The 25,602-nt window shown below is 45.1% G+C and overlaps 1 protein-coding gene across 1 annotated transcript in view; it reads right to left on the bottom strand.

Moving 5' to 3' along the window:
• Hasp (Hig-anchoring scaffold protein) overlaps positions 1-25,602 on the bottom strand; it is a 550,586-nt gene that overhangs the window by 212,499 nt on the left and 312,485 nt on the right. Inside the window, exons 5-6 of the mRNA XM_084589524.1 lie at positions 18,891-19,070; positions 13,208-13,399 (exon numbers count right to left, since the gene is read on the bottom strand). Of these exons, the coding sequence (XP_084445650.1) occupies positions 13,208-13,399; positions 18,891-19,070 (372 nt within the window). The remainder of the gene's footprint in view (positions 1-13,207; positions 13,400-18,890; positions 19,071-25,602) is intronic.

A 25,602-nucleotide genomic window follows, 5' to 3' on the forward strand; every position in this document is an offset into this window, starting at 1 on the left:
CTACGACAGAAGGTTCTTTGTGTGTGTGTGTGCGTGTGCGTGTGCGTGTGCGTGTGCGTGTGCGTGTGTGTGTGTGTGTGTGTGCGCGCGTGCGTGCGTGCGTGCGCGTGCGCGTGCGCGTGTGTGTGTGTGTGTGTGTGTGTGTGTGTGTGTGTGTGTGTGTGTGTGTGTGGTGTGTGTGGTGTGTGTGGTGTGTGTGGTGTGTGTGGTGTGTGTGGTGTGTGTGGTGTGTGTGGTGTGTGTGGTGTGCGTGTGCGTGTGCGTGTGCGTGTGCGTGTGCGTGTGCGTGTGCGTGTGCGTGTGCGTGTGTGTGTGTGTGTGTGTGTGCGTGTGCGTGTGCGTGTGCGTGTGCGTGTGCGTGTGCGCGTGTGCGTGTGCGTGTGCGTGTGCGTGTGCGTGTGCGTGTGCGTGTGCGTGTGCGTGTGCGTGTGCGTGTGTGTGTGTGTGTGTGTGTGTGTGTGTGTGTGTGTGTGTGTGTGTGTGTGTGTGTGTGTGTGTGTGTGTGTGTGTGTGTGTGTGTGTGTGTGTGTGTGTGTGTGTGTGTGTGTGTGTGTGTGTGTGTGTGTGTGTGTGTGTGTGAAATAGCTCAAGTTCCATCCCATTTTATATCCAGTAAGCTTGTGATATTGTGCCACAAAAACTCATTCTCCAGGTTGTATAACCATGCTTGTGCTACAGCTCCACCGAACAGAAATGGATTTCAGCTGCCGGTGCAAGGTTTCTCAGCGACGCATTGTTTACTTGCTTATTGCTGCAATTTTTGGTGACTAGAAAATTGACGTTGGAATAATTTATATAGGTATTTCGTTTCAGCGTATTCAATCCTTCTCAAAGGAGATACCATAGGAGATACATATCGCGATTTGCCACGAAGAACAAGACTTAATAGATGCTGAGCCCAAAAACTAAGCCTGCAAAGCTCATGCAGCTGAGTTTATTATTCACATATATATTTTTTGCTTCGATTGAATACATGGAGCGCCTTACGTAAGAAATGAAACCTTGCACTGTATTCCGCATACGTACATTTCGTATTGTGACACGACAACCCGTCATCGGCCTCTGAATATGATGGAGAGCGGAGCTATTATGACTACACCGTAGTTTCCAGGCATTATCTTTGTGCAGGTCTGGGGTGGTAATGTGCAAAATGTGTTTCCTTTCGTATTCTGTCTGATTAATCGAGGCAGTGTTGTTGAAACTAGGGCTGGCCTCAACGAATCGGGAGCTCAATTTTCACAACACCTAACACACGGCAATTTTCTTTTACTGGTCGTCACAACTGACTGTTGCATGTCCTGTGTCATCATGACTGCCGAGGTCCTGAGCAAGAACCGATCACTGACTGTTATTAGGTGCGAGAGTGATTTGAGAAGCGTCGCAGAATGAAGGAAAGACTTCTGCTTGGCTCATCGCAAAGCACGGATTAGAGCAATAACAATGATAAAAAATACATGCCTCACACCGGCGAAGAATTCAATACGAAGGTTTTGTTACTTGTTTAGAAGCGCCTGCCTCCTCGTTTGCGGCAGTCAAGGCCAGGAAACACTGTTCTAATGAGTCTGGCGATGACCTTCATGCTGCTAGGAAGTATGAAAATTAAGGTAAAATATAACCAAATCATGGCTGGCTACCCAAATCACATTTTTCGCATAAATTCGAGTGCTGAGTTGTGGTTATCTTTCTTTCCAGCACGAGCGCTCTTTGAAAAACTAGTTTCTGACCTCATTCATCTCTGAAATGAAAGGTAACCTGCCCCGAAACAATTACAAGTTCACCAAGTAACTTTTTCGTGGAATTATAGGAAGGCCACAATTTTGGTCGGTTTTAATTCTTAGCATATACATACTTGCACTTTCATTCCTTGCGAGGGCAGTCGTGAATTTACTTTCTCCAGTTATAAGCTACGACACTAATTGAGGCTGCTGGTCGAAGGTTACGAAATCTGCGGTTACGAAAGCCGCGCTATACCAAAGTTACGAAAGCAGTGGTGCCGCCCATAACTTGCGATTTGTCAAGAATTGAACTCCTCCTTCCATAGATGAAACTTTGTTACAGAAGTTTCGAGGTCGTCTTTTCCTTTTTAGTCCTCAGCCCGCCATGCTCTGTTTCTGGTTTTAATACGCGCTCCTTAACCCTTCCCTGCTGCCCCATATGCTTATTTCTTGCTTTTTAGTACACGCTTATATAAGAGACACGTAACCCTCCGCAGAAAGCAATAAACACTGTTCGAGCGTTTAAAATCAGGTGCGTGTGAATGCTTGTACTTCTCGGTTTTTTTTTTTTTTTTTTTTCTGCGACTCATGCCAGTCCGCCGAAAAATGAGGGGGATATTTATATACGCTCCACCTTTGAGGGTATGACACGACAACGTTATTGACTCCTGACTGCGGGACCTTGCGGATTCTCGCTCACATGCTTGCACTTTGCTGCTTGGTTATCACTAATCCCTGAATATATCTGTCTCTATTATGGTGGCTCAGTGGTTATGGCACCCGACTGCTGAACTGAAGGATGCGGGATCGAATGCCGGCCGCTTTCCGATGGAGGCGAAAAGCAAGGCGCCCGTGTGCTGTGCGATGTCAGGGCACGTTAAAGAACTCCTGGTGGCCGAAGTTTCCGGAGTCCTACACTACGCCGTCTCTCATAGCCTGACTCGCTTTGGGAGTTGCAGCATGCAACAAGCCTAAAGCAAAACAAAAATTTCATCCCTTTCACCGAAAGAGTTTCACCGAAAAGAAAAGGTAAACAGTTTTCAATATTGCAAAGCTTCGCAGCAATGTCCTGAACTTGTCTCAAACGATAGGCAGCGATAAATCTGGCCTCAAGACCAGAATATAAAGATCGAAAAGCTGGATACTGTTTTGGCTGTCTGCTGATGCAAAAAAAAAAAATGAAATTAAACTCGGATAATGGCTCACAGGTAAGCATGCAGAAATGCGCCTAACACGCGTGCAAAATTCGAATGTCGAAACATAAAAATATGTTGCCTGGGTCACTCGAGTATTGTTTTAAAATACGGAACTATATGCAGTGTCGTTTAGCCAAAATATAAAAGCGGCCTCGATGGAGGGCTCTGCGCAGAGCGAACTCACAAGTCCGAAGCTGTAGCGTCTGTGCCGCGGCTATCGGCAGCATATATGAAAACTTCCACTAATATTTGTGCTATAAGAAATAGCTGCAATCAAGCGCCCAAACGGGATATTCCTAAATTGTGGCAGTGCCGCCGTCATCAGCAAGTGATTGGAGCGCGACCCTCATCCTTGACGCGTGGCAGGCACGCACTGGTACCGGTCGCAATCAGCGCAAATACTAAAAAAATATATGGTTGACCTAACGAGGCCGACTTAGAGGAATAGTCAGTGAAAGCTGCTACAGCTTCGGCTTAGCCATTCAGTCGCACACATTTCTCAACAAACCTTTATTCCTTCACATAATGGAAGACGATAGCTTCTTTGTGACCGACAGTCGAAAGCACATCGCGCGCTTTTCGCTCCTTGCTGTCCTCCATTTCTCCCTCAGCTGTGTCGTGAATTGCGTCAACCTTCTACGGTAACCACCCGCCGGGTTGCTCTTGTGGCAAACACCCTCAGGCTGCGCATTCCGTGGCCGTATCGTAACCTCCTGAGCCCACGGTAGCCACGGACAGGGTGCACTAAAGGTACAAAAATGCTCGTGGACAAGGAGTGCAGTACATGGATAATTATGAGCCTTGAACTAGAATTAAAAAAAAAATAAAAAAAAAATAAATGAGTTTTCATTCGAATACTAATTATATAGTAATTATGCAACTATATTAAAAGTAATTTGTTTTTCGCCTCGGAACCAGTGACCCTGTGTTCTTCCCTGTTCAGCCCCTTCCGTCTTCGCCCTTCTCTTCTTTGCAAATGGAGAGCGAGATTTTCTTCACTTTCAAACCTACCCCCGCTAAGTTTTATTTAATTAAAGCATGTCCTCCTCCTCCTCCCTATCATCATCATCGTCATCATCAAGCCTTCCATTTGAGGCGGGGGGGAGGGAGTTTTTTTATTATGTTGCCACATTACGACCCAATTTAGGTCAACTGATTCAATTGATTGGAAGTGACTAAATAATCTCCAGAAAATTGCGAGACTGCGTATAAAAAAACTGCTTAGAGCGGGAAGGGCAAAAACCGCTTTGCAGGACTGTTTTTCACTGCTCAGATCCAGAAACAAGGCGGTGTTTCCAAGGACCACCACCCTCATCTTTTAATGGAGGACTACGAATTGAGTTTTTAATAATTTTGTACCACTCAGCCATGGTGTAAGAATATTTATATCTACACCGTGCACTCAGCACGAGGGAGATTGAACGAGGCGGCTGTAGCGCCCTGTGACGTGATTCCTTTTTCTCCGCGTGACTAGTGAGCGCTGATTTTCTCTTATGATTACCTACACTACCCAACCATACGGTATATCATGAAACAATCTGCTATTTCAGCGACGCAGCTATACCGCGCCGTTTGTTAGCATAAATGTTCCGCACTTATAATGAATAGACCAGGCGTTTTTGAATGCGGGGTAACTTTGAATCCTTAAGTTCAATGAAAACTTTATTCCTCTCCTCCGCGGCACGCATTACGTGCAGCGGCAAGTAGCTGTGCATTTTTCTCTTCCGCTCAGCGCGATCTGGAAAGCCATTCCGTTCGGCCCGCATTCGGTGTTTTGCCCTGCCGTCACGACGATTAAGCCAAGGGGTTGTCTCGTTTGCTATTTATTCACCGCGTGTTCTCATAATTTTCGCTTCTGCTCGCATGCACGCCGCCATGACGCATACTGTGTCATACAGTGGAGCGCGTGTAACGCATCTAGTAATTGGGAAGCTTGATAGGACCTCACTGTCGAACCACTCTTGTCTTCCCACTGATGCATGTTATGTGGCGTGTGATTGCTTAGGGCACTATAAAATGCAAATTTGTGGCGACAGCAACGACGAAAAAACAAAATATTAAAAGACGGAACTACGAAAAACTGTGTCGTAAACTGTAAGCGGGTATACAATTAGCATGTGCAATTCACTGCCATGTCCAGAGACTTGCATAAAAGCAGCAGAATTCGCCTGATTTGAGAGCTTAGTACTTTGCACTTAATTTTACGAAACCACATAATACTGTGAGGAGAGCGCCTTAATGTTGCCGACGAGAAGCAATGTTTCGTGAATATAATCTTCCGACTCTTTAGTGGATTGCTATTTTTTCCTGATGTTATGTGTATCGCATTGTATCTTATTTTATTGCACATTACGTAATCAATCTGTTATGCCATGTTTTGTGCACTTTCCCACCTGGCGCACTCATTTCTGGCATGTCCTTGACTGTCTTTGTGGCAGCACCCAAAGTGACTATACAGGTACATGACACACATTTTTTCATTGTGTCATCAAAAGGATGTGCTATATACATAATAAGCACGACGACAGGCCACAGTTATAAAAGTATAGTCCTCTTTTTTCCCATTTTTCATATGCACCCCGCTCGTCGATATCCATTTTTGTGCGCGTACGTGTTGAGAGACCTACTGACTGGCAATGTAAGTGTTTCGTCACAAAGATAACTAGTCGCGAAATCTTGTAATGGGGAACAGGGTCTATGTTACCATTATGTAATGATTGTTTCTTTATTCATTCTTTTTCGCCATTATTTATAATGCGACAACATTACAGGGGCCGTTCTACGGAACACCTGGCATCAAGGTAGGCGTTGTGAGCGAACAGACACGAGCCCACCTCGGTAAGGTGATAGATGGCCGGGACGTGATAGAAATCGAAGCCTTGCGTTCCAAGACAGATAACCTACCCCATATAGGCCACTCAGGCACGTTCGTACGGCTTATTCAAGCGAGTCCTTATACCTATTTGGGGTGTTCTTGTACATGATATGGGGTGTTCTTGTACTGCAGATGAAGTTATGTGATGTTAGGAAGATAGTGAGAGACCGGAAAGCGTGGCGTGACATGGTCCATATAGGGTCACGAGGAGTCAGACACGACTGAACTGAACTGTGCATGATATAATAGCTTACGTCGGCATGCTAATGAATATCTGCGAGATAATAGAAGCACTTATTAAGGAAATAGTGATTAGGCTACTGGAAAAGTGCGTGAAGGGGCCGCAAATCGGAAAGTGGAGCCTCTTACGAGAGCCGTCAACGTTGTCGCGTCATACCCTGAAAGGAGGAGCTGAAATGGCCCACAATTTTTTTGAGCCTCCCTTTCGAGGCCGTAAGCCGAGTGACGTAGTTTGCCAGCCTCAGCTGACTTCACGGGAGACAGTGGGCAAAGATAATGAAATACGACCACATAAAATTAAAGGCATTCGATTCCAGTTCAGTTTAATTATTATTCCTTCCGCCGTTTCGAATTGCCCCTAAAGTGAAGCTATACAGTGCCTTTATTGCCGGGATCTGGCATTAAGTTTGGTTTGACGTCCCAATACGACTCGGGCTATGAGAGTCGCCGCAGTGAAGGGCTCCGTAAATTTTTACCCCCTAGGGTTCTTTAGCGTGCACTGTTATCGCACAGCACACATGCGTCTTGCTTTTCGCCCCATAGAAAAGCGGCCGCCGCGGCCGGGATTCAATCCCGCACCTTTGAGAACAGTAGTCGAGCACTCTAACTCTCTAACAACTGCATTACCAAGGCGGATCTGGCATTAAGCGAAGCAGACTACGAGGGTCGAAAACAACGAAAGTGGTCAGTTTCATTATGACAGCATTTTATTATCTTGCTTTGTGACTAAACGGAGCCCTTCACGATAATTCGCTGTTACATGGCTCATAAGTGACGTTGCGGTGGAGCAATCGCCGGCAGAATAAGCAAGGCTAATTCCACCTGTAGCATACAACTCACCTCAACTCAACTCTCCCCCACCCCTTTCTGCCCTATTTCAGAGCATTCGTGCGCACAATTCGAATGTTTTATTGTCTTTTTTTTCTGACTGTGTGACGTGCGCAGTTGCCATAGTAATGAACATACTAAAAATAAAATAAACTCACCTAAATTTTTATAAACGCGTGCCGCCAAGGTCGTGTTTTATATAATATTCGAAAACATTGCAGTTTGCAGAGGCTACAAAACACCGTACTGTTACTTGTTTCGCTTCAAAAAACGACCTGGATGTTTCCCTTCAGTCCTAACGTGAGCGGCGGCTTACGTGAGATTCAATTCTCTGGTCGAATGAGGGCCGCCTCTTTTTTCGCTCTGTTCGTGAACAAAGCTTTCGAAGCTGCTGTGCTACGTGGACGAGTGGGAGAAGTAGAACGATTCTTTTATAAGAGACAAGCCATGGTGATCGTATTTCGCGAGCCTGGAAGCGCCAACCATTTCACACGGTGACCGACACGACGAAGGCAAGCAAAAACAAACAGCCAAAGTGCCCCGCTTAGAGATTGTGCTCACCCAGAGACAGTGGAAGCGCCGCGCACATCTGGGAACGTTTCAAAGAGGGCAAAACGAAAAGAAAGCAGCGTGGGGAGCGAATGCAGGCAATCGTTTCGAATTCGGAAAATTGCATGGAGCGGGATTAGCGGCGAGCAATCCGCGCTGCGGCTTCGCACTCGCAAGACGAGCTGCCTTTAAATAGTGCTGCCGCTCACATGCGTCGCTCAAGCTGTCGAAAGAGCGACCTCGAAAGATTTTTTGCGCGAGCGGAGGATGATGCGCATTGGAAGCTTTTGTCCCCGCTCGTAATCGACGCAGGTTCTCGCCCCGACGGGCACTCGCGATAGACAAAGCAAGAATCCGCACTCTTTTTTTTTCTTCTTTTAGTCAGTTTGATAAATGTGTGCTATAAGTTACAGCTGTCGACCAGACTGCTGGAAATTCGGTATCCCAGGCAGCTTTACATTGAAAATGTCTTTGATTCAGCACAAATCAATAGAAGGACTTTTGCTTACGGAGTTGCTCGTCTCACTAAAGTCGCATGTGACACAAAAATTATGAGTACTGCATCCGAAGCATAAACCGACCCCTGTCTCCAACACTAAAAGGCTCATATTTCATGCTCCGAATAGCAGTGAATAGATCCGCTGGAACAGTCATGCACCTTCATTTTGTATGCTTTCTTTAAACGCGCAGGTGGATTCGAAAATCGGCTCTAAACCAAACCACCTCCCTGTTTTGATTATCTCGGTAAAGAGCTTTACAAAAAAAAAAAAAATGTGAAAGAATGGGATATACCTACGATACCAAGTACCTGCAGCTCTTAATTTACTCTTCACTTCAATCCTTCCATAAAACGGTTTAATCAGAACACCAAGCAATACTTGATGATTAGTAACCTGCAATTCCGATAAAATTTCAATAACGATTTTCTTGCGGTTTCTTCGCGTGTTCTGCAAATATTGCTCCCTTGTTTTATAAGTGCTTTGGTTAAACTTTGATTTTGATGTATACTCCGTGAACTAGGCCGATAAATGATTGTTGTAAAATGTATTGCTGCTTTAGTTCACCCTAGTGTTATAAGCCAGACATGCATCATTTTTTTGTAACCTTTCTGAACTGATATGTACAAGTGCCATTATTTTGCTGCTTGTTACTCTCCTGTCAAACGTATATGGGTGCTGAGGCATTTGTCAAGCAAGGCAACTAACATCTTGTCTCAGCTTCCCATTTTCATGAAAGAGATAAAAATCTGAATTGAATTGAAATAATTATTGGGCGATGTTGTAGTCGGCAGAGTCTGGGTGATTAGCGGCACTTGGGCGCCACCATCTTCTGTGAATCGGCGAGCGTATTGTTTTAATCACGCATCCTAAATGCTGACGCTATGAACCTAAGGCGGGAAAGAATACCTTTTCTTCTCGCCCTTTTTAGGTCCAAAATAACGGGCATGCCAATTCTTGAAGATGTGCTGCAAATAGCACAAAGCAGTTTAATGGCTTCGTTGTTCTCGAGCAGTACAGCTGCAATAAAAAGACAGCGTGTCATGACTGACACCTCTCCAGGAACACGTCACGTTTCCTGACATGCTGCTGGAGACGGCGTAAAAGCAACTTTTGTCTGATTTGGAGTTGACAAAAAAAAAAAAAACAAGAAAAACAGGTTTCTCCTTAGGTTTGCGAAAGCAAATGCCAAAACACCCCCTACTGTCCTGCTGGGAGCATGTTCATTGTTTGCGCCAGGTTCACAAAACATCCCAGCTGGCAATATTGACAACTCCCTGTGCGCACTTTCAGGGAGGGTAAAGAGCGTCCTGTAGGGGCAACCCGATACTGATCTCGTCTCGATAACTACTCGCTTATGTAAACTCAGTTTTACGGGAGTACAACGTGACACGGCCTCAACCATGCCCCGATGAAAGCACGGCATGCCAACGACGAGAGCGAAATCACGGCTCGCTGCCGCTGTCTCAAATGCGCGGAGCGAATAGTGAATCGTTACTTGTTCCGCTCCCTTCAGTGGAGAACTCCTTAATTTCATTGATGAGATAATAATTCGCCATCCCTACGGTACGGTCATCTTCTTCGGATAAAGAGGAATAGCTGGCCTCCAGGATGAGCTCGAAGTGCTCTTGTTCACTAACTCCCACGTATGATCGTGTTCTCAATCAGTGCGCTCACACCTTTCTGGCCCCGGCTGAGTTTCTTCCATTTCAGTGAAATATAAATTGCCGATCTTTACGTTACGATTAAACGCTGTGTGCCATGGTACATACCATATCGGAGGGCTCTGGATTAATTACGACAAAGTTTGGACAAGGGAGAGGCACACAGGCCGATGTCGCGACGCGGTGCTCTATTCGGGGTACGAATTCACGACCTCATTCTCAATAACGTGACTCTATAGCCACTGAGACATATCTGCGAATCTCGGCTAAAGGAGCGCCGCCACATTGCGGACTGTATTTGGTGTTTGAATGACATACACGTCACAAAAGCACTTCATCCTCTGTCTCTCGCTTGTGGCGCTCGCAACCGGGGCCGCAGAAAAGTTATTTTCTGCGTCTTCTTTTGCCTTCACTGTGGATGTCTGACACACTATTTAATTGTGAGGCAACTGTGGAGTATTGTCAGCTACTGTTATGCGCATGTTCAATGCAATGATTTGAGGTTCTGGCGCGTTGCAGAGATCTGCTTTGGAAGCATTTCCTGCGCTCGCCCCAAGTATAGTTAGACCTGCCATAGAAACCCGGTGGGTTGTTTTTGAAAATTACTGTGGTGGAATCTGTGGAATATTATAAGTTGCTCTTTGTGTACATATCGACATGATGCTCTGAGTTTACGATGCGGGACAAAAATGAACTTCTGTGCCTTTGCTTAGAATGAGTAATTAAAACTGCCTAAATAAAAACGAAAAAAAAAACGGGAAAAGTTATTGAAAATAAATAGCAAACAACTGCGACCTTGCCGATAGAAGATATGGGGATACATTTATTGTTATATTTCAGTTACTCAGTGCGTGAACAAATTACATTCACACACTATTTCTCAGGTTTTGTTCAAAATTTCTGGGTATGACGTAATCTAATTATGAATATGCCTGCAGCGACAATAGATGAAATTCGTTTGCGGGGAGGCTGAATTGCGAGTCAATACCACGCCGAGCTCATATATCGCAATCCCTATTTTGTTTTCAATTCTATTTTCTGTCCACCATCCTGGCGACAAAAAAAGCAAAGGAACACTTTAGCGAATGACGAAGAGCGAAAAGCAAAACAAAACATAAAAAACCGTTAAACTGTCACGTGGCGCAGAGCACTTTTTTTTTTTTTTTTTTCTGAAAGCCTGACAGCCTACGATATCTAAGGAAGCTCTACGGTTGTGTTTGGATTTCGACGATGTGCACCGAAAGATCTTCAAAGAATTAACTGTAAGCAGTCCTTCGTGTTAGAAAACAAGAGCTCGTTCTTTCGAAGAAGGCTTACTCTCGGCACCTAACACGCGTCTGGGAAGTGAGGCAGTTCAGCAACTCGACCAGCCGTGCCAAGCGCTCTGCCGGCTCTGCCTGGATGCCAGCTCTGCGTCTGATATTTGCTGACGTGGCCGTGCGGGCGTCGTCGCTGTCCATTGTAGATGGTGCAAACTACAGTCCGCGCAGCCACAGAGCAGGCGAACCATGCTGACCGCATCCGCGCCCGGCGAAGCATTCCTGTAATTTCCAATTACCGCGCTCGGAGAACTCGCACGCTCGCGGGTCGAAAAAGCGCGCGCGCACCGCAGCTTCGCCGGCGCTCTGGAGTGGCTTGGAGCGCGTGACCACGAGGTCTGCGAATAACACATCGCAGTGTCGCGCGCGAGTGGCAAAAGTTAACTAGGGGTGAGAGTCATGGTGGAAAATAATGAAACTGGTCTAATTGCCGAATGTTTAAAAAAAAAAAAGCATCCTTTTAAGTCTCATTCAATCAATAAACCAAGTTGAAGGAGTGAGGAGTAAGGACTCAAGAAAGAATACGCAGAAGCAGATGTTAAAGCATATAGCTCCTAAAGGGCATGATACTGCTGCAGTGTGTCCACGATGCATGCGCAAGGGCGAAAAACAGCGGAGGAATAGACCTTTTCCAAGTAGCGCTATACTGCGCATGCGCGAATCCTCCTCAGCCGCCATTTTCGTCGGGATGCCACGCGAAAAAAGGGGTGTGTGTACGTGTGTACATCTCGCCTTTCTTGTCCTTGTCTTTGTTTGCGCTAAAAAAAAAAAAAAAAAACAAAACAAACAAAACCCCTAAATCAAAAAGGAGGAGTAGTTCGCGTGCAGTACTACCATCTTCTGAGCCTTCGGAATGCACGATTTCCATTTCCCCCCGCCTCCTTTAGCTGGCCTCGAGTGAAAACACAGGACCAGGTTCGCCAGTGTCCTCTTTTCATCGGTTAGCAGGGAGTTGGATTAGGGGGGAGGGGCGAGGGGGGAGCGTGTCAGGGTGTGTTTAGAGATGACTCACCAGCCCGAGCTAGGCCGAGACAAGCCCTACACTCAACCACCACTTGGAAACAAAGTCCACCCCAGAATTGTGAACGAATTTCTGCACAATTTCTCGCTAACCGATGCCGTCAAACATACTTCGCCTGCGGCCGCAAGTGGGGTGCGCTACGGGAAAAAGACCCAGTTCTGAACTGTCGCGATTTCTTCCGTGCCAGTCACTCAGCTCTGAATTTTGGCGCAGAAACAGCGGGCTGATCGGTATACGATTGTGGCTGCACACAACCGAAATCATGTGATGACTCCTATGCGGATGTTGGTTCACGACTTGTTGGCAGATGCTACCGTACACCGTGCCTTCCAAATCAGAGAAGCTGGAGGAATCCCGGAGCTCCGAATTGATGCCCCATCAGTTAGTTTGCTCAATTGCGGCTTGATGCCTCCACAGATGGAAATCCGCCATCGCTTCGTACTATAGGCTGTGTTCAAGTGACGTCATGGGCACCATTTTGTGGTGCAGAGCACAGATTCAATAGTGCAAGCCAAAAAAGATAAAGATAAATCGATTAGATATGCCGGTATTAATTAAAAAGACTAGCGCATGTAACTAGACACACCAACTAGACCAGCCTTCTGCCTTGATATGCCTGCAGCTTTGCGCCTTGCTTCATGCACCACAAAATAGCCGCCACTGTGACGCGGGTGAGTATACTTCCTATACACAGACCTATCATAAATGCGCAAGTGTTATATAAATAATTGAAGAAAACCAGAAGACTATTGGAACAGGTATAGTGTTCGTGGCCTCCTTATATAGCGCAGCTATTTCATCGGTTCTGATTCTCGTTGATTTAGTTCCGTATGTAGTAATTGTTTTTTTTTTTATTCGATATATTTCACACAGAGTTCGAAAGGAACTCGCTTCTTGTTACTAGACGTCACTCTGCCTTTTCTTATTGTAATTGCACTACGCAAGAAACTTAAATATAAAGCGTGTTGTTTTCGACCTCTGCGTGATGAATGATCTGGCCGTAACAACCTATTGCGCAGCGCCTTTTAACACATCTAGTCACGACTCACGAGTGTTACTTTATTGTTTGTTTGAATTAACTGCGATGCACAATCGCAAGTGTTGCGGAACCCGGTGTCCCAGGATAAATAATTGGCGCGAAGGAAATAGACTCGATTATAATTTGTCATACAATAATCTTAACCATCCCTTCCCTCCCAACCTTTTTTGTAATGATTATTATAACCAGTAGCTACCCGTATATGCGGCATGTAGCACTCGTAGCCGAAAGTGCATGCATGTAGATCGTCGTGCGTCTACTCACGCTCGCATTTGAGGTCCGGGCCGAACCACTGTGCGGAGCCATTGTAGAATATGCATTTGGCCACGTCGAAGCCCCTGGCATCGTAGCCCGGGAAGCAGGTGTAGCGCACCGTCGAGTTGATCACGAAGTCCCGGGCACCGTCGCTCGCGTTGGTGCGCGAGTGTGGCACGCCCGGCGGGCTGCTGCACGACGCTGCGGCCCCAAGAGAAAAGAACGAATGGGTTAGTCACGAACGCGGGAAACACTCAGCTAGGTATCCAGCGGAAACATATGAGGGTGAGTTTTTTAGGGAAGCTCATTAATAACAAAATACGGGAGAAACATCTGATCCGACAATTCTGCAAAAACTGTTGTATGTGCCCTGGGTGATTACTTTGACTCTCATGATCCAATGAAAGCGTCTACTCTAAACCGAAGCTTCACACATGCGACAGAATGTTTTTCTAGAGGGTGAAGCTGAAATTAGATGGGTCGAGGATGGCTTAGGAGTGTGGTGTTTCTGGAGGGTAGCTCCTGGAGGGTAAAGTAGAGTTTCTGCAGTGTGGAGATGGGCGGGTGGCGGTGATGAAATTCGAACTCAACTGGTCTAGCATCAAGTTTTTATCAGCTAGAGAAGGCGACATGTTACAAACTGGCGCAGAGAAAGCTGTCACAGCATTTTGCCGGCGTGATCACTGGCCATCGGCAATTGTCAACGACCTGGGCCCGCTTGCACAAAACAATCTTAAGACTGTCTTAGCTAAGTCCAGACTTAACTGGAGTCTAAAGAATAGGCCACTAGCATGGCGGCTTAAGACTGGAGTAAAGACTGGGCTTCAGTCCTGACTTGAATAAGTCGCTTGTATGATTACGACTCTAGTGCTGTCTTGGTTAAGACACAAGGACGCCAGGTATCTAAGTAGAGAAATTAGGGAAATATAGGGATGCGCTGGCACTGTCCCTGCTTTAAGATGTACACATTCCGTCAATTTTGCGTTGTGTAAAATCCTTGCCATTGCTTTTTGCGGCATAAGATTGTGTTACGAGGAAAAATGCCCCAAGTGGTTGCTGAGGCCGTTCTGGGAAGTCACTCTGGTGAACATGAACCCGAAGCGTTCGACGTTCGGAACACGAGCCGTCTTAAATAAGCTTGGTCTTTCTAAAGACACCATTTAAGTCTGGACTTAGCTCGGACTTTATCGTGCAAGCCGGCCCTGGGTTAGTGAAATTTTCATCAGCACAAATAGGCGTCGGGGTAAGCTCTGTGAGCACGGTCTATTCAGTTTGTAATGGTACCTATCCTGCAACCAACGCTTCAAATGCACCTTGTGTGGGCGTACATCCCGCTCGGAGTCAAGTCGGAAGTTTCTCCCAAGATGAATTTCCGATCTATTAGACATGGCGTCTCTTACCTAATACTTGAGGCGACGGCCCCTGCATATGTAAGCAGCCCCTATATATAGACTGCATACGGTTTATAAATTGCGATAAAGCATCTGACTTAGTCGAAAACTCAGAAGTCGAGCAGACATTGCGGAACGAAGGTGCAGAAGATTCATATGTAAGAGCACTGGAACATATATACAGTAGCTGCACAGTCCCCGTAGCTCCATAAAAAAAAAAAAAAATCTCGTTAAGAAAGTGTATTAGGCAACGAGACACGATCTCACCACTGCTATTTCCCATTTGCTTACAGTAGGTAGTCGGAGACCTGCATTACCGTGGGGACGAATTGCAAAGCGTGATTGATGACCTAGATGCGTAGAACAGAACGGTTGGTCTAAACATTAATGCCGGAAACTAATGTAATCTTCAACATTATCAGAAGGAAACAGCCATTTACGCGAGGTAAAGAGGCGCAGGAAGCAGTAAAGGAATACTTAGGGCAGGCATACTGGCCGCAGATTCAAGCTACGGCAGTGAAATAGCTAGATGAATGAGGATGCATTGAAGTGAATTTGGCAGTTGCTCACAGAACATGAATGGCAGTTTACCGATATCCCTCAAGAGAAAAGTGTATATCTTATCGGCACTGATTTGTCAGGCAGAAACGCGGATGCTAACGGAAAAGCTTCAACTTAAACCGCAGACACCGCAGCAAACTATGAAAAACGAAAGGTTTAACGTTAAGAGACTGGGAGAGAGCAGATTGGATAAGCTAACAAACGCGGGTTAATGATATCTTAGACGAAATCGGAAAGAACTGGGCATAGGCGGGGCATGTAGTACACAGAACACATAACCGATGGTCGTCAAAGTTATACCGGACTGAATTCGAAGCGAAGGCAAGCATAACATGGGGCGGCAAAGAGCTAGGTGCGCGAATAAGATTACTAAATCTACCAGGTTAAAATGGGTCATTGTCTGGCGCAAGCCCGGGTTAACTTTGCACTGCAGCAAGTGTAGTCAAGCTGTTGTTGATTATGAAGATGGTTAATGAGGTGATAAAAGTCAAGCTGTCCCTTAACCGATCATAATTACTTTTTCCGGCACAGTTTCATGAAGTAAGGCCTGTGCTCAATGATAACTTGCCCCTGTTTTTGAATAACTACGGAGCGCTACCTGTTGCTAAGCATTTCAAAGCGCGCGCTCGTGTCTTGTTCTTCGACCAGTCTCTACGCATTTACAAACACGTAAAAATGTTAAAGGGCGTAATATTAGAGCTATATGTGCATCTATTCATTCATTCATCGAAACTTAGCTGACAAAGTTTAGTTTCTTTGCACAATTACCAGCACAAGGCGCACAAGATGCCAAGGACGCTTGCAAAGAGCCCATACAATCTCCTCAATTTTTTGAGGCCAGTTGCCTTTGGCAAGTGCCAAGCGGCTCGATTCAACTGTATGCATGTCATAAAGCCTTGAGTTTACCCTAGTAACCAAACTCAGACAATATAGCTAGCGCGCCAAACGCGAGCGTAGCAAGACGTTCACCACTGAACAAGGGGGAGGGCGAACTCTTCCACTGCTCTTCAGTTCCACCCCCACTCGCAAAAAGAAGAAAAGAAAGAAAAGTCGTCTCTTCAATTGTTTTTTCTCCTCTGGAACACAAAAAGGACAAACCTGGTTTACGTGAACATTGAGCGCTCATCACCATTCGGTCCAGGCCTCACCGGTTGCATTTTCCTTGGTACGTGCCCACAGCCTGCGTTTAGCTTTAGCATGCAGTCTTTCTTGCTTAAAACGAACTCGCCTACTTCAAACACTGGGCATTAAAAGCTTACTACTTGGTATTGTCAATATACAACGAATTAAAAGGGATCGCTTGAATTCTATCTCTCAATATTTGACAGAAATTTTCGATCTTCATCTGGTTGTGATTACCGAGGATCGACCTTTTCTGAAACTGATTGGTCAGACGATGATCACGGGACCTCGATGTGAACACGTCGTTGAGTCTTGCTTGCAGAGAACGCCCTACAGTTACTGCTGAACAGTAAGCCCTATTATACACCCCACAACGTCGTAAACGTTGAAGAAACAATTTTAGACCTGTCTTTGTGAAACCATCTCCGGGGGCCATGCGCTGCAACAAGGATGGGATGCCTTGTGCTGTCGAAGTGTTCAATATACTACTGGAGCACGAACGGGGTCAAGACAGCTTACGGCGCAGCGCAAGAAAATTGTGGCAGCCTTGCGGCCTAGCTCTGTTGCTTTATTGCATTCCATGGGCCGCAGAAATTCTTTGTCGAAACACGTCAACAGGAATGAGTAATTGAAAATTCTTCTCTAGAGCCGTTCACCTCATCTGCGAGTGCTTGTCAGTCGTGGCGAAGAATCCCCCAAGAAGAGAAAACGGGAACAATATCTCCGCACCATGCGGCGTGAGTAGCTAAGGCATTATAATGAAAAAAGCTGGAAAATAAATTGGAAAGGGCATTTTGTCCTAGACATTTATGCAAGTCTTTTTCCTTCAGTGAATTTCTTTTGGAGTGGTCAGGAATGAACCTATCTGTGATTCGAAAACGAACGCGAACTGTGAAAAGGTAGTAGAAATACTTCTGCGTAAATGTTTGATTCTTACCAAAAGTTTCGGCTTTAGGTTTGTTCTTTCTAATTTAGCTGTAGAAATTACGGAAAAGTTGTATTGCGGAACAGCTTAGCTGAAGATAGCCTGTGAATTTGTTTGAAGGAATCGCATTTTTCTCCTTGACTTTTTTAAGAAAGCACTCATCATTTTTCTGCTGCAAGCGAACCTTTATGGCGACAAATAATGGAGAGAGATTTGTGCTTATGAACTTGCAGATTGTTATACTGTCTTAAGGTGCGGCAAAAGAATATGACAGCCAATCTGCCGTCCGAGCCTTTTTCACGGTAATGCCGCGGTTATGCCTAAGAGGCAGCTCGCTTTAATTTAACACGACGAAAACCTAATTAGCGAAGCGGGTCGCTAATTGTTGAACCTATGCACACAATCATGCTTCTGATTAAGGAAATTACTTGATTGAAAGGGCTTCCTTTGAACTTTAACTTCCCCCACGGCGTACCTTGTGCCCGTGGCTAAGGTTGGGGCAAATATTTGGACACGAGCAGATTTAAGGCCTCAAGTAGAGGAAATGGAAGCTTCGCCCGTTGATTAAATTATGTCAAAATTCGGGTCTTCATTTTTATTATTCGCGTTCGTCCCATCTTCACGTGGGCACATAAACTTTTATTTTATTTTTTGAGGGCAGAAGGGTAGACCTTCTGAAACCCTGTGGGGAGTTTGCGCACCTAATAGCACAGAATGTTACCAGACTATTTTTTCCTACTACTTGCTGCAGAACAACCGAGACTACGTGTGGATAGTTCCAAGAGAACTGCTGCTGTGTCTGATTAAAAAAAAAACATAAATGAATAAAAAATATAAAATAAATCAGCAAAATATTGCTCGATGACTCAAAAAGTGATGACATTTTTTCACTGACTTTGTCAAATGGCATTTCAAAGTCACTAAACTGAAGGCTTCGAGTACTAAGCAACTTTCAAGCAAGAGAGAGAGAGTGAGAGAGAGATAGGGAAAGAAAACTTTACTCCGATGCAGCATTAGGCGCTGAAAACATCCTATGCCAAGGTCACCAACGCCAACTGGTGCACCAGCTATTCTGAATTTAGCCAGATCCGAGTCTTGATTTGAGACATTCGGAGAAAATGGCAAATGGAGGGACTTAATGACAACGAGGCAGGAGCACAAGAAATGTTCCAGATAAGCATTAGGTTTGGTGCAACTCGGGCATGCAGGGAGGAGTCAGAGACGGTAGAGGAAAGAACGGGCAGGGGTGAGGATTGTATCCACCTGAAGGCGCAGGATAATTTTTTTGTTATGTGGTGGAGAGATTTGTCGTGAGAAGGAAAGATATGAATAATTTCGCTGTTATATACACTCAAAGCATTAAATGCTTTTGCTCTCTCGATTTGATGTTTTTCTATGCCTTTGATGATTTTATATACCAAGCTACGAAAATTTGTAACCTGGTCAGCCAAGTGCATTGAAAAAGGAGGAGGCTATATTGAAAAATAATTTATACGTTGTGCACCTCCCCTGTGTAAATAAGCTGCACAGTGGAAAGGGTGGATTTTTTTTTTTTACTCACCCTAGTTTAAAATACTGAATGAAAAAAAAAAAAAGTTGCGTAAGACATATTCAGAAATATATTCCTGTGGAAAGAAAAAAAATTGAAACTGGCTCAGGATTGGGTTAATATACCTATACACACTTCACTCACGTTGTTTCTTGCACTCGGGTGCCCGGCCACTCCATCGGCCGTCTCCCTGGCACATTCGCTCCTTGGGGCCGGACATCCAGAAATTCTCGGCGCATTCGTAGTAGACGCGCGCCCCGAAGTAGTCGCCGCTCACCCGGAACTGGCCATTCTCCAGGGGCTCCAGCTCGTCGCAGTTCAAATCTGCGCACAATAGTGACGTTTAAGGACACTGACACTCCCACATATGCAGGACTTAATACTCCCGATGTGAAAATTTGCTGAACCTCATTCATTTATTTTTCGGTACTGCTTTTGAATTCTTCAACGTCCCGAAGCGATACATAGACTATAGGGAACGCCGCAGCTGCCGCAGCAGGTGCTCATTTATTTTGAGGACCTGGGGCCAATTAACTTGCGCTGACGCCGCACAGTAATGCCGAGTTTTTGTATTTTGCCTTAATTGAAATACGACAGATGGGGCCACGATTCTATCCCGACCTTGAGATCAGCAGCCGAATGCCAAAGCCACTGATACCCTGCAGCATTGTGAACACGTATTGTACACACCTAGCTGCAATGAAACCTTCCCGGCACTTGCGCGTCATGAATGTATGTGTTGCAGGACTTCGTTATGTACTTTCCAAGGCATATATGTTAGAAGGAAACGAAGAAGTCAAAACCAACATTTCGCATAAAAAAAAAAAAAACTTTGCAACTATGCTTGCAGCTTTGCTTACTTGATTCTCAGGTTATTTAAAAATGAGGGCATTCATGCTTACGATCTAGAAACCTCTGCGTGTTGTGTGCAACATTTATTATAATCTTAGGTTACTACATTCTCTCCATGCATTATCGGCTTCTTCTGACAGCCTCTGGATCGCAACGGTAGCATGCGAAACTTTGCCATGTGCACGATACTTTCATGTACTATATTTAATCCCAGGTTCGCTTAATAATCTCCTTTCTGCTGAATTAGGGGAAAAAACGAAACAAAACATTTTTGTGCCCTCCTGTCCACTTCGCTCTTTTACGCTGGTCATACTTAGCCATCCTGACGGCACGTATAGACTACACCTCGCTGCTCTGGGGCTCACGCATCTTCAGCGCTATTCTAAACCTAAGCATGGCTTGCACACTCCAGCCTCATATGGCAGTGCTTCTGCATGTTTAGCGCACAAAAGACATATCCCATGCGCCATTCAAACACCTAACACGCAAAGCGCCTTGCTATCTCTACCATATTAAATGAAATTCGCTCTTTGCCTTCTTAGGGTGCAAGGGCACCAAAGTGAAGAGGATATCAGCTCGACCTGCGCGTTTTCCAAAAATTCTGCGCATGGTGCAAATACCTGCTGCCTCACGATATGGAGGCACGAAGAGCGGCACTTGAGCACAAAACACTTAAAAGTTCCGTCACTTAGCAAGGAATGCCATATACCGCTCGTACTACAGTCCCACTCGCGCTAAAAAAGAACAAAGGCAAGGCGGTTATTACAGAACAAAAGGGAAGAACAACTCGGAGCCCTTGGGTAAGGGCTTCCAATTTATTTTATTCGCTCCCCAACCGTTCTCTTCTTTTTTTCCTTCACACGCATAGTTCTGGCGCCGCGTTCGCCCTTCCTGCATTCAGGTTTTTCTAACAAAATGGATGATTAAATGTGATGCCAAAATAAATTAAAACATTGCACTTGATGACCGGCTAGCGCGGGCATAAAGCAAGCAGTACTAGAGGGGACCAGAAGGCTGGATAAAGTACGGACGGACCAGCGGAATGGAACGCACGCAAGAACACTTTTTTTTTTCTCTCTTTTAGAATTCCTGGTTCGTATGGCTGGAAAGAACACCTCTTATATTGGAGTAAAAAAAAAAAAAAAAAAAAAAAACTCCGGGGAAAGCGGAGAGAGGTAGGTTATCCCTATAACACCTTGTCGGGATAAAACCGACAACCAACTACGGCCATTCGCATACGAAATCCTACTTCCTTGCCCACCTTGCTCCCCCGAATGTTCTCAAATTATTTCGGAGAAAATACGAGGCGATATACACTCAATGTGCAGATCAACTTGCAACTAAAGAAAGAAAAAAAAAAAGGAAGAGTAATGCAGCAACTGATGTAAAAGGGAGGACACAGAAAACTGCTGGTGACGAAAAAACCCATTTACTTCACTCAGAGGAAATGTCGGAAAAGTACAGACGAGTATGAACAGCCACGCTCACTGGGCTGGCTAAGAGGAGAACTGGGAGAGAGAGGACATATCTATGCGTTTTTGCAATATTTTATCTTACATGAGCGACGATTTTATCTTTTCATTCCCACCTTATTTTTGAACGGGAATACCATTACTTGCGCGGTAGTTGCTTATACCACACGTTCTTTCGGCCTCGTAGGAACAATCAAAAGCCGAGAAAATGACATCGAAGGGCAGCTATAGCGTTTCCTCTTTATATACGAGAGAAGGACGAGAACGTAGTACACGGAAATCATGGAGAGCAGCAGCAGCAGCGTTTTGACCATGTCTATAGGAATGCGTAGAGTATGGGATATTCCTTCGAAAAAAAAAAGGAAAATAAGAAAGCATAAAAATGCGGACAGATGGCGAACTAGAAACGGCATTTTCTTGCTCTCCTCTTATAGGTATACGATATTGGCGGTCGGACATGTTCTGTGTGAATGAGGCCTACAGCACTCCTGCTCGCTTTCCTTTCGCAGCGATTGCCGTACGAGCCACCCCCCCCCCCCACCCCCCCACCCCTCCTCCCCATTCCTCTTACTGACTTTATGGCTCTGTTCCTGTCGTGTCGCGCAAAGCAGCTGGTCCGCGATTTCGCCTCTCGCCTTCAAATAAAGGAGGGGAGAGAAAAAAGTCCTGAATTTCCAACCGCACACCAAGCGAAGGAGCACCATCGACATCTGTACCGTGTTCCGTGTGCCCACAAGAGCGTCCGCTAAATCACAGCGCAGTATCAAACATCGGGGGCATTGTGCAGGACACCTACTCTAGCGAATGTTAGCCCCTCCCCCCCAGGTACTTTTAAGTGGTCAGCGAGTTACCGGATAGTAGGTTGCCTTGATTACATGATAAGCAAGGAAAAAGTATTGACCGATGCTTAGGCTTCGCGCTTCAGAGCACAACGCGATTGTGTTATTGAGTCCCAATAAAATAGCCCATTCACTAGGTCCACCTACATCTGACCTTTATGCAGCTTGAACCAACGCGCTACTTGGAATTTTTTCTCGATTCCCACCCCACCCTAATTAACCCATTTTTTTAGCTCATTTACTTTATTTTGGTTACAGGAACCATCCCGGGAAATTGGGCGTCAATGTGAACATTTTTTATACCCGCTCCTGAGTTTTATTTTTCACTCAGGGTTGAGGACGCGGACTTTTAGGATGGCGCCGAAGTTTCTGCGACACGAAACTCTTAATTCCGTCACATTAGAATGTCGGGAACACCCACTTCCTGGCTGCCGTTACAATGTATCGTATCAATCGGTGACAGCGTCGCGTGCCGATTCGAACAATTCGAACAGCGTCCTCAATGATGAACCTTGAGTTTCGGTAGCGGGGCGCTTATCAACATCGCCATGCGCAGAGAGATTCAGATTACATACGAATTCGCGAATCAGGCAACTACTAACTTTGATTCGGAATAGATTCTGGCACTTCCATGTCGAAAGCAAGAGAAATAACGAGTGAAAAGAAAAGCGCTCAACAGCCAGGACCTGCGAGTGAAAAAATAAAAAAAAGTTGAAATATTCTTGTTGACATATGGCGTTTATTTGCACGGCTGGTGGTGCTAAAAAAAAAAAAATCTATTTCAGAGTTCCTTAATTCCGCTAATTCACATTGTTCGTTCCATCCCACGAAGAACGGGTCAACGATTTTCCTTTTTGTATTTAAAAACAGCCGTACAGCTTCCTGGCTTTTCTTGGCATTCAACCAACGTCTTCGCGTGATTACTTTGCACATTTAATCTCTGCTCCCGCTCTCTCGGAGGCTTCAGACAATGACACCCTTCAATGTTTACCAGCATTACCGGCAATGTTTACGCATTATAATCCTCGTGCGTTTCTCCTCATCCTGTTGCACTGCAAGCCTCCCACACTATATATGCTCACACCGCAAACATCAATTTGCGCAGCTGCGTAAAGATGGCGCCAGTGTTTGGATCCTTGCGAGGACAGGACGCCACTAGTCAGTGCGCTCATGAAATCGGAGCCCACACGCAGTGTCCTCTGAACCAATGGCATTGACCGCCCGTGTATTCTTTTGTAGCCCTGTGAGTTATTAAAACAGAATGCTAGAACAATGGTGACAACACTGCATTCGCATTCAAGGATAAAATGGAAGCAGTTAAAGGAAAGGTGGAACGTGGCAATGGCCAAATAAATGAAAAATTTAGAATACATCGATTGTAACTTTCATGCCGAACTACTAGCGGCCAGTTGGAGAAGAACATACCCAAACAAGAACTGCTCTACAAAAATATGACCGTGGAGCGAACCCCGTTTTCCCTTTTTTTATTTTTCAAACATTTCAGTTATTTAATAGATCAGTTACAGACTACATCTTCTTAATTGGCACCATTGAGCATTAGCTTTTCATTCTGAGAATTTTAACACGTTTGAAAAATTTCATTAAATTTTTATTTTTTTTTAATTAATTAACTGATCGATTACACACTCTAAATCTCGTAATTAGCATCATTAAGTATCAACTGTTCATTCTGAACGTCTTTACTCTTTTACCCCTCCCCTTTTTTTTTCAGCTGTTTTTCTTTTTTTTTTTCCTTAGTTCCATGCATATTTAATAATATTGATTTCTTTAATTCATCATCGCCTATCACACAACAATCAATCATCAATTACTAGGGCAACAAACTACCATGATACGATTTTTTTAAAGCAGCCCTCCCTTAATTCCACACGCTGTGCCGACTACGCTGACGAATTTTCGACGAAAGGAGCTGTACAAGCCACCGTTTAAAAGAACATAAGTACCCTTACAATGTTTACCGTGCATGCAACAGCCAGTGTTATTTTGTGAAATAATGATGTGACAATTTTTCTCGGCGGTGAAGTATAAGAAGTGGGTGGTGAGTTCGTGTGGTGCGCAGGTTGCAGCAGTACAGGTGCATGTGCGCACGCTGACTAGCCGACTACAACTAACATAGCGGCAGTGCAACTTCGGAAAACCGGCGCATGCGCAGATCGGCCGGTGGGATCGGTCTTCGTGTACTTGCCAAGCGATCGCCGAGCAGCGACTGATGCTCGAACCTAAGAAAGCTCAGAATGAACATAAGAGACTGGATGTTACCACATATACTATATAGCTACGAATATTACTGTGAGCAGCTGACGATAAACAATTAAACTTACGAACAGTAGTTCAATTCAAGAATGAGGTGTTCATTAAATCTCAAAAGAGTCCCGTTTGCAGCCTACGGCTTCGATCGATTTACATGATGTCGCGGTTATTTCGTGACTAATACATAGTTATGCTACGTTGATCAACTGTCACGCTAGCCTGACAGGCGCGCAAACACGGATAAGCCACGGCGTCATAAAAACTGGTCGGCGCCATTGGCTGGAGGGCTTCTTTTAAAACACATTGGCTGTTTCTCTCTCGAGCTGTTTACGAGCATAGTGGATTCCACACGCTTGAACGGTCCAGCGCATGACGTGATGACAGTGTAAGAATGCGTATAGTTCTGTAATCACAACCCGAACCAAACAAGAGGGCTTCGTATAATGGGCGAATGAGCGGTACATTGCAAATCCCCGCTGGAAAGTGAAATTGCCATCCACAAGCAGTTAAAATTTAAGACACAGTTTACGCACCTACCCTGGCCTGCAAGGGCAAAACCTTTAATAGATTTAAGGGCAACTGAATAAGTTTTAGAGTTCAAAGAGCTTGAATGCGATCAAATGAGCAAGAAATGCAGCTAAAAGGCACGGAACCTTTTTGGAACCAGTATCTGAAATGGTGACGTAATCACCGAATAAGGCTAGGATGGCTTTCCGGCTTGTCTGCAGTGCGCAGCAAAAGGTTATACGTTGACAATAACGTCATCTGCACGGATGGTTTAATGCCAACGCAGAAACTCTTTTTCTGAAAAAAAAAAAAGAAAAGAACCACTACGTAACGGAAGGCAAAGCTCGCGGAAAGTTGTTTGGTGTCATCTGACGAAGCAGACCGGGAAGTAATGGACTGCAGCAAAAACTTGAAATCGCACTATCCGTAACGTCACTAGCGATATTAGCCGCACATCTGTAACGCTAAGAGGGGAAGCCCAAACTTTAATTTAAAGCTAGCAAAAAAAAAAAAATCTCAAAGATTTACCTACAGGCTTCGCATGTTAGAATTCTTCCATATTTTCACGTAGTGGTAACGGCAGTCAGTCAGGAATGCACCGAAAAAACCCTAAGCAAAATTCTTTATTGGGCTGACTCGCGACTGCCTGACACGGCGGCGATGATAGCAAACATACTCGGCGGTCGTCGTTGAACAGAATGTCTGCCGCTCTCGGCCACACTCAATTTAAAGCTGACAAGGAAACAGCGCGATAAAGCCGCCAAAGTCAGCTAGAATGACTTGAAAGAAAGTGTAAGCAATTGCGCTCTGCTTCGATCATTCTAAATAAATCTTCCTGCATCATGCGTTATGGAGAAAGTGATAAAAAAAAAAAAAGCCGCGTCGCTGCGGCACTGAACGGGAACAAACAAACAA

Source organism: Amblyomma maculatum, chromosome 1, assembly GCF_055883805.1.
Source record: "Amblyomma maculatum isolate TAMU_Amacu chromosome 1, ASM5588380v1, whole genome shotgun sequence".
NCBI classification, from domain to species: Eukaryota; Metazoa; Arthropoda; class Arachnida; order Ixodida; family Ixodidae; genus Amblyomma; species Amblyomma maculatum.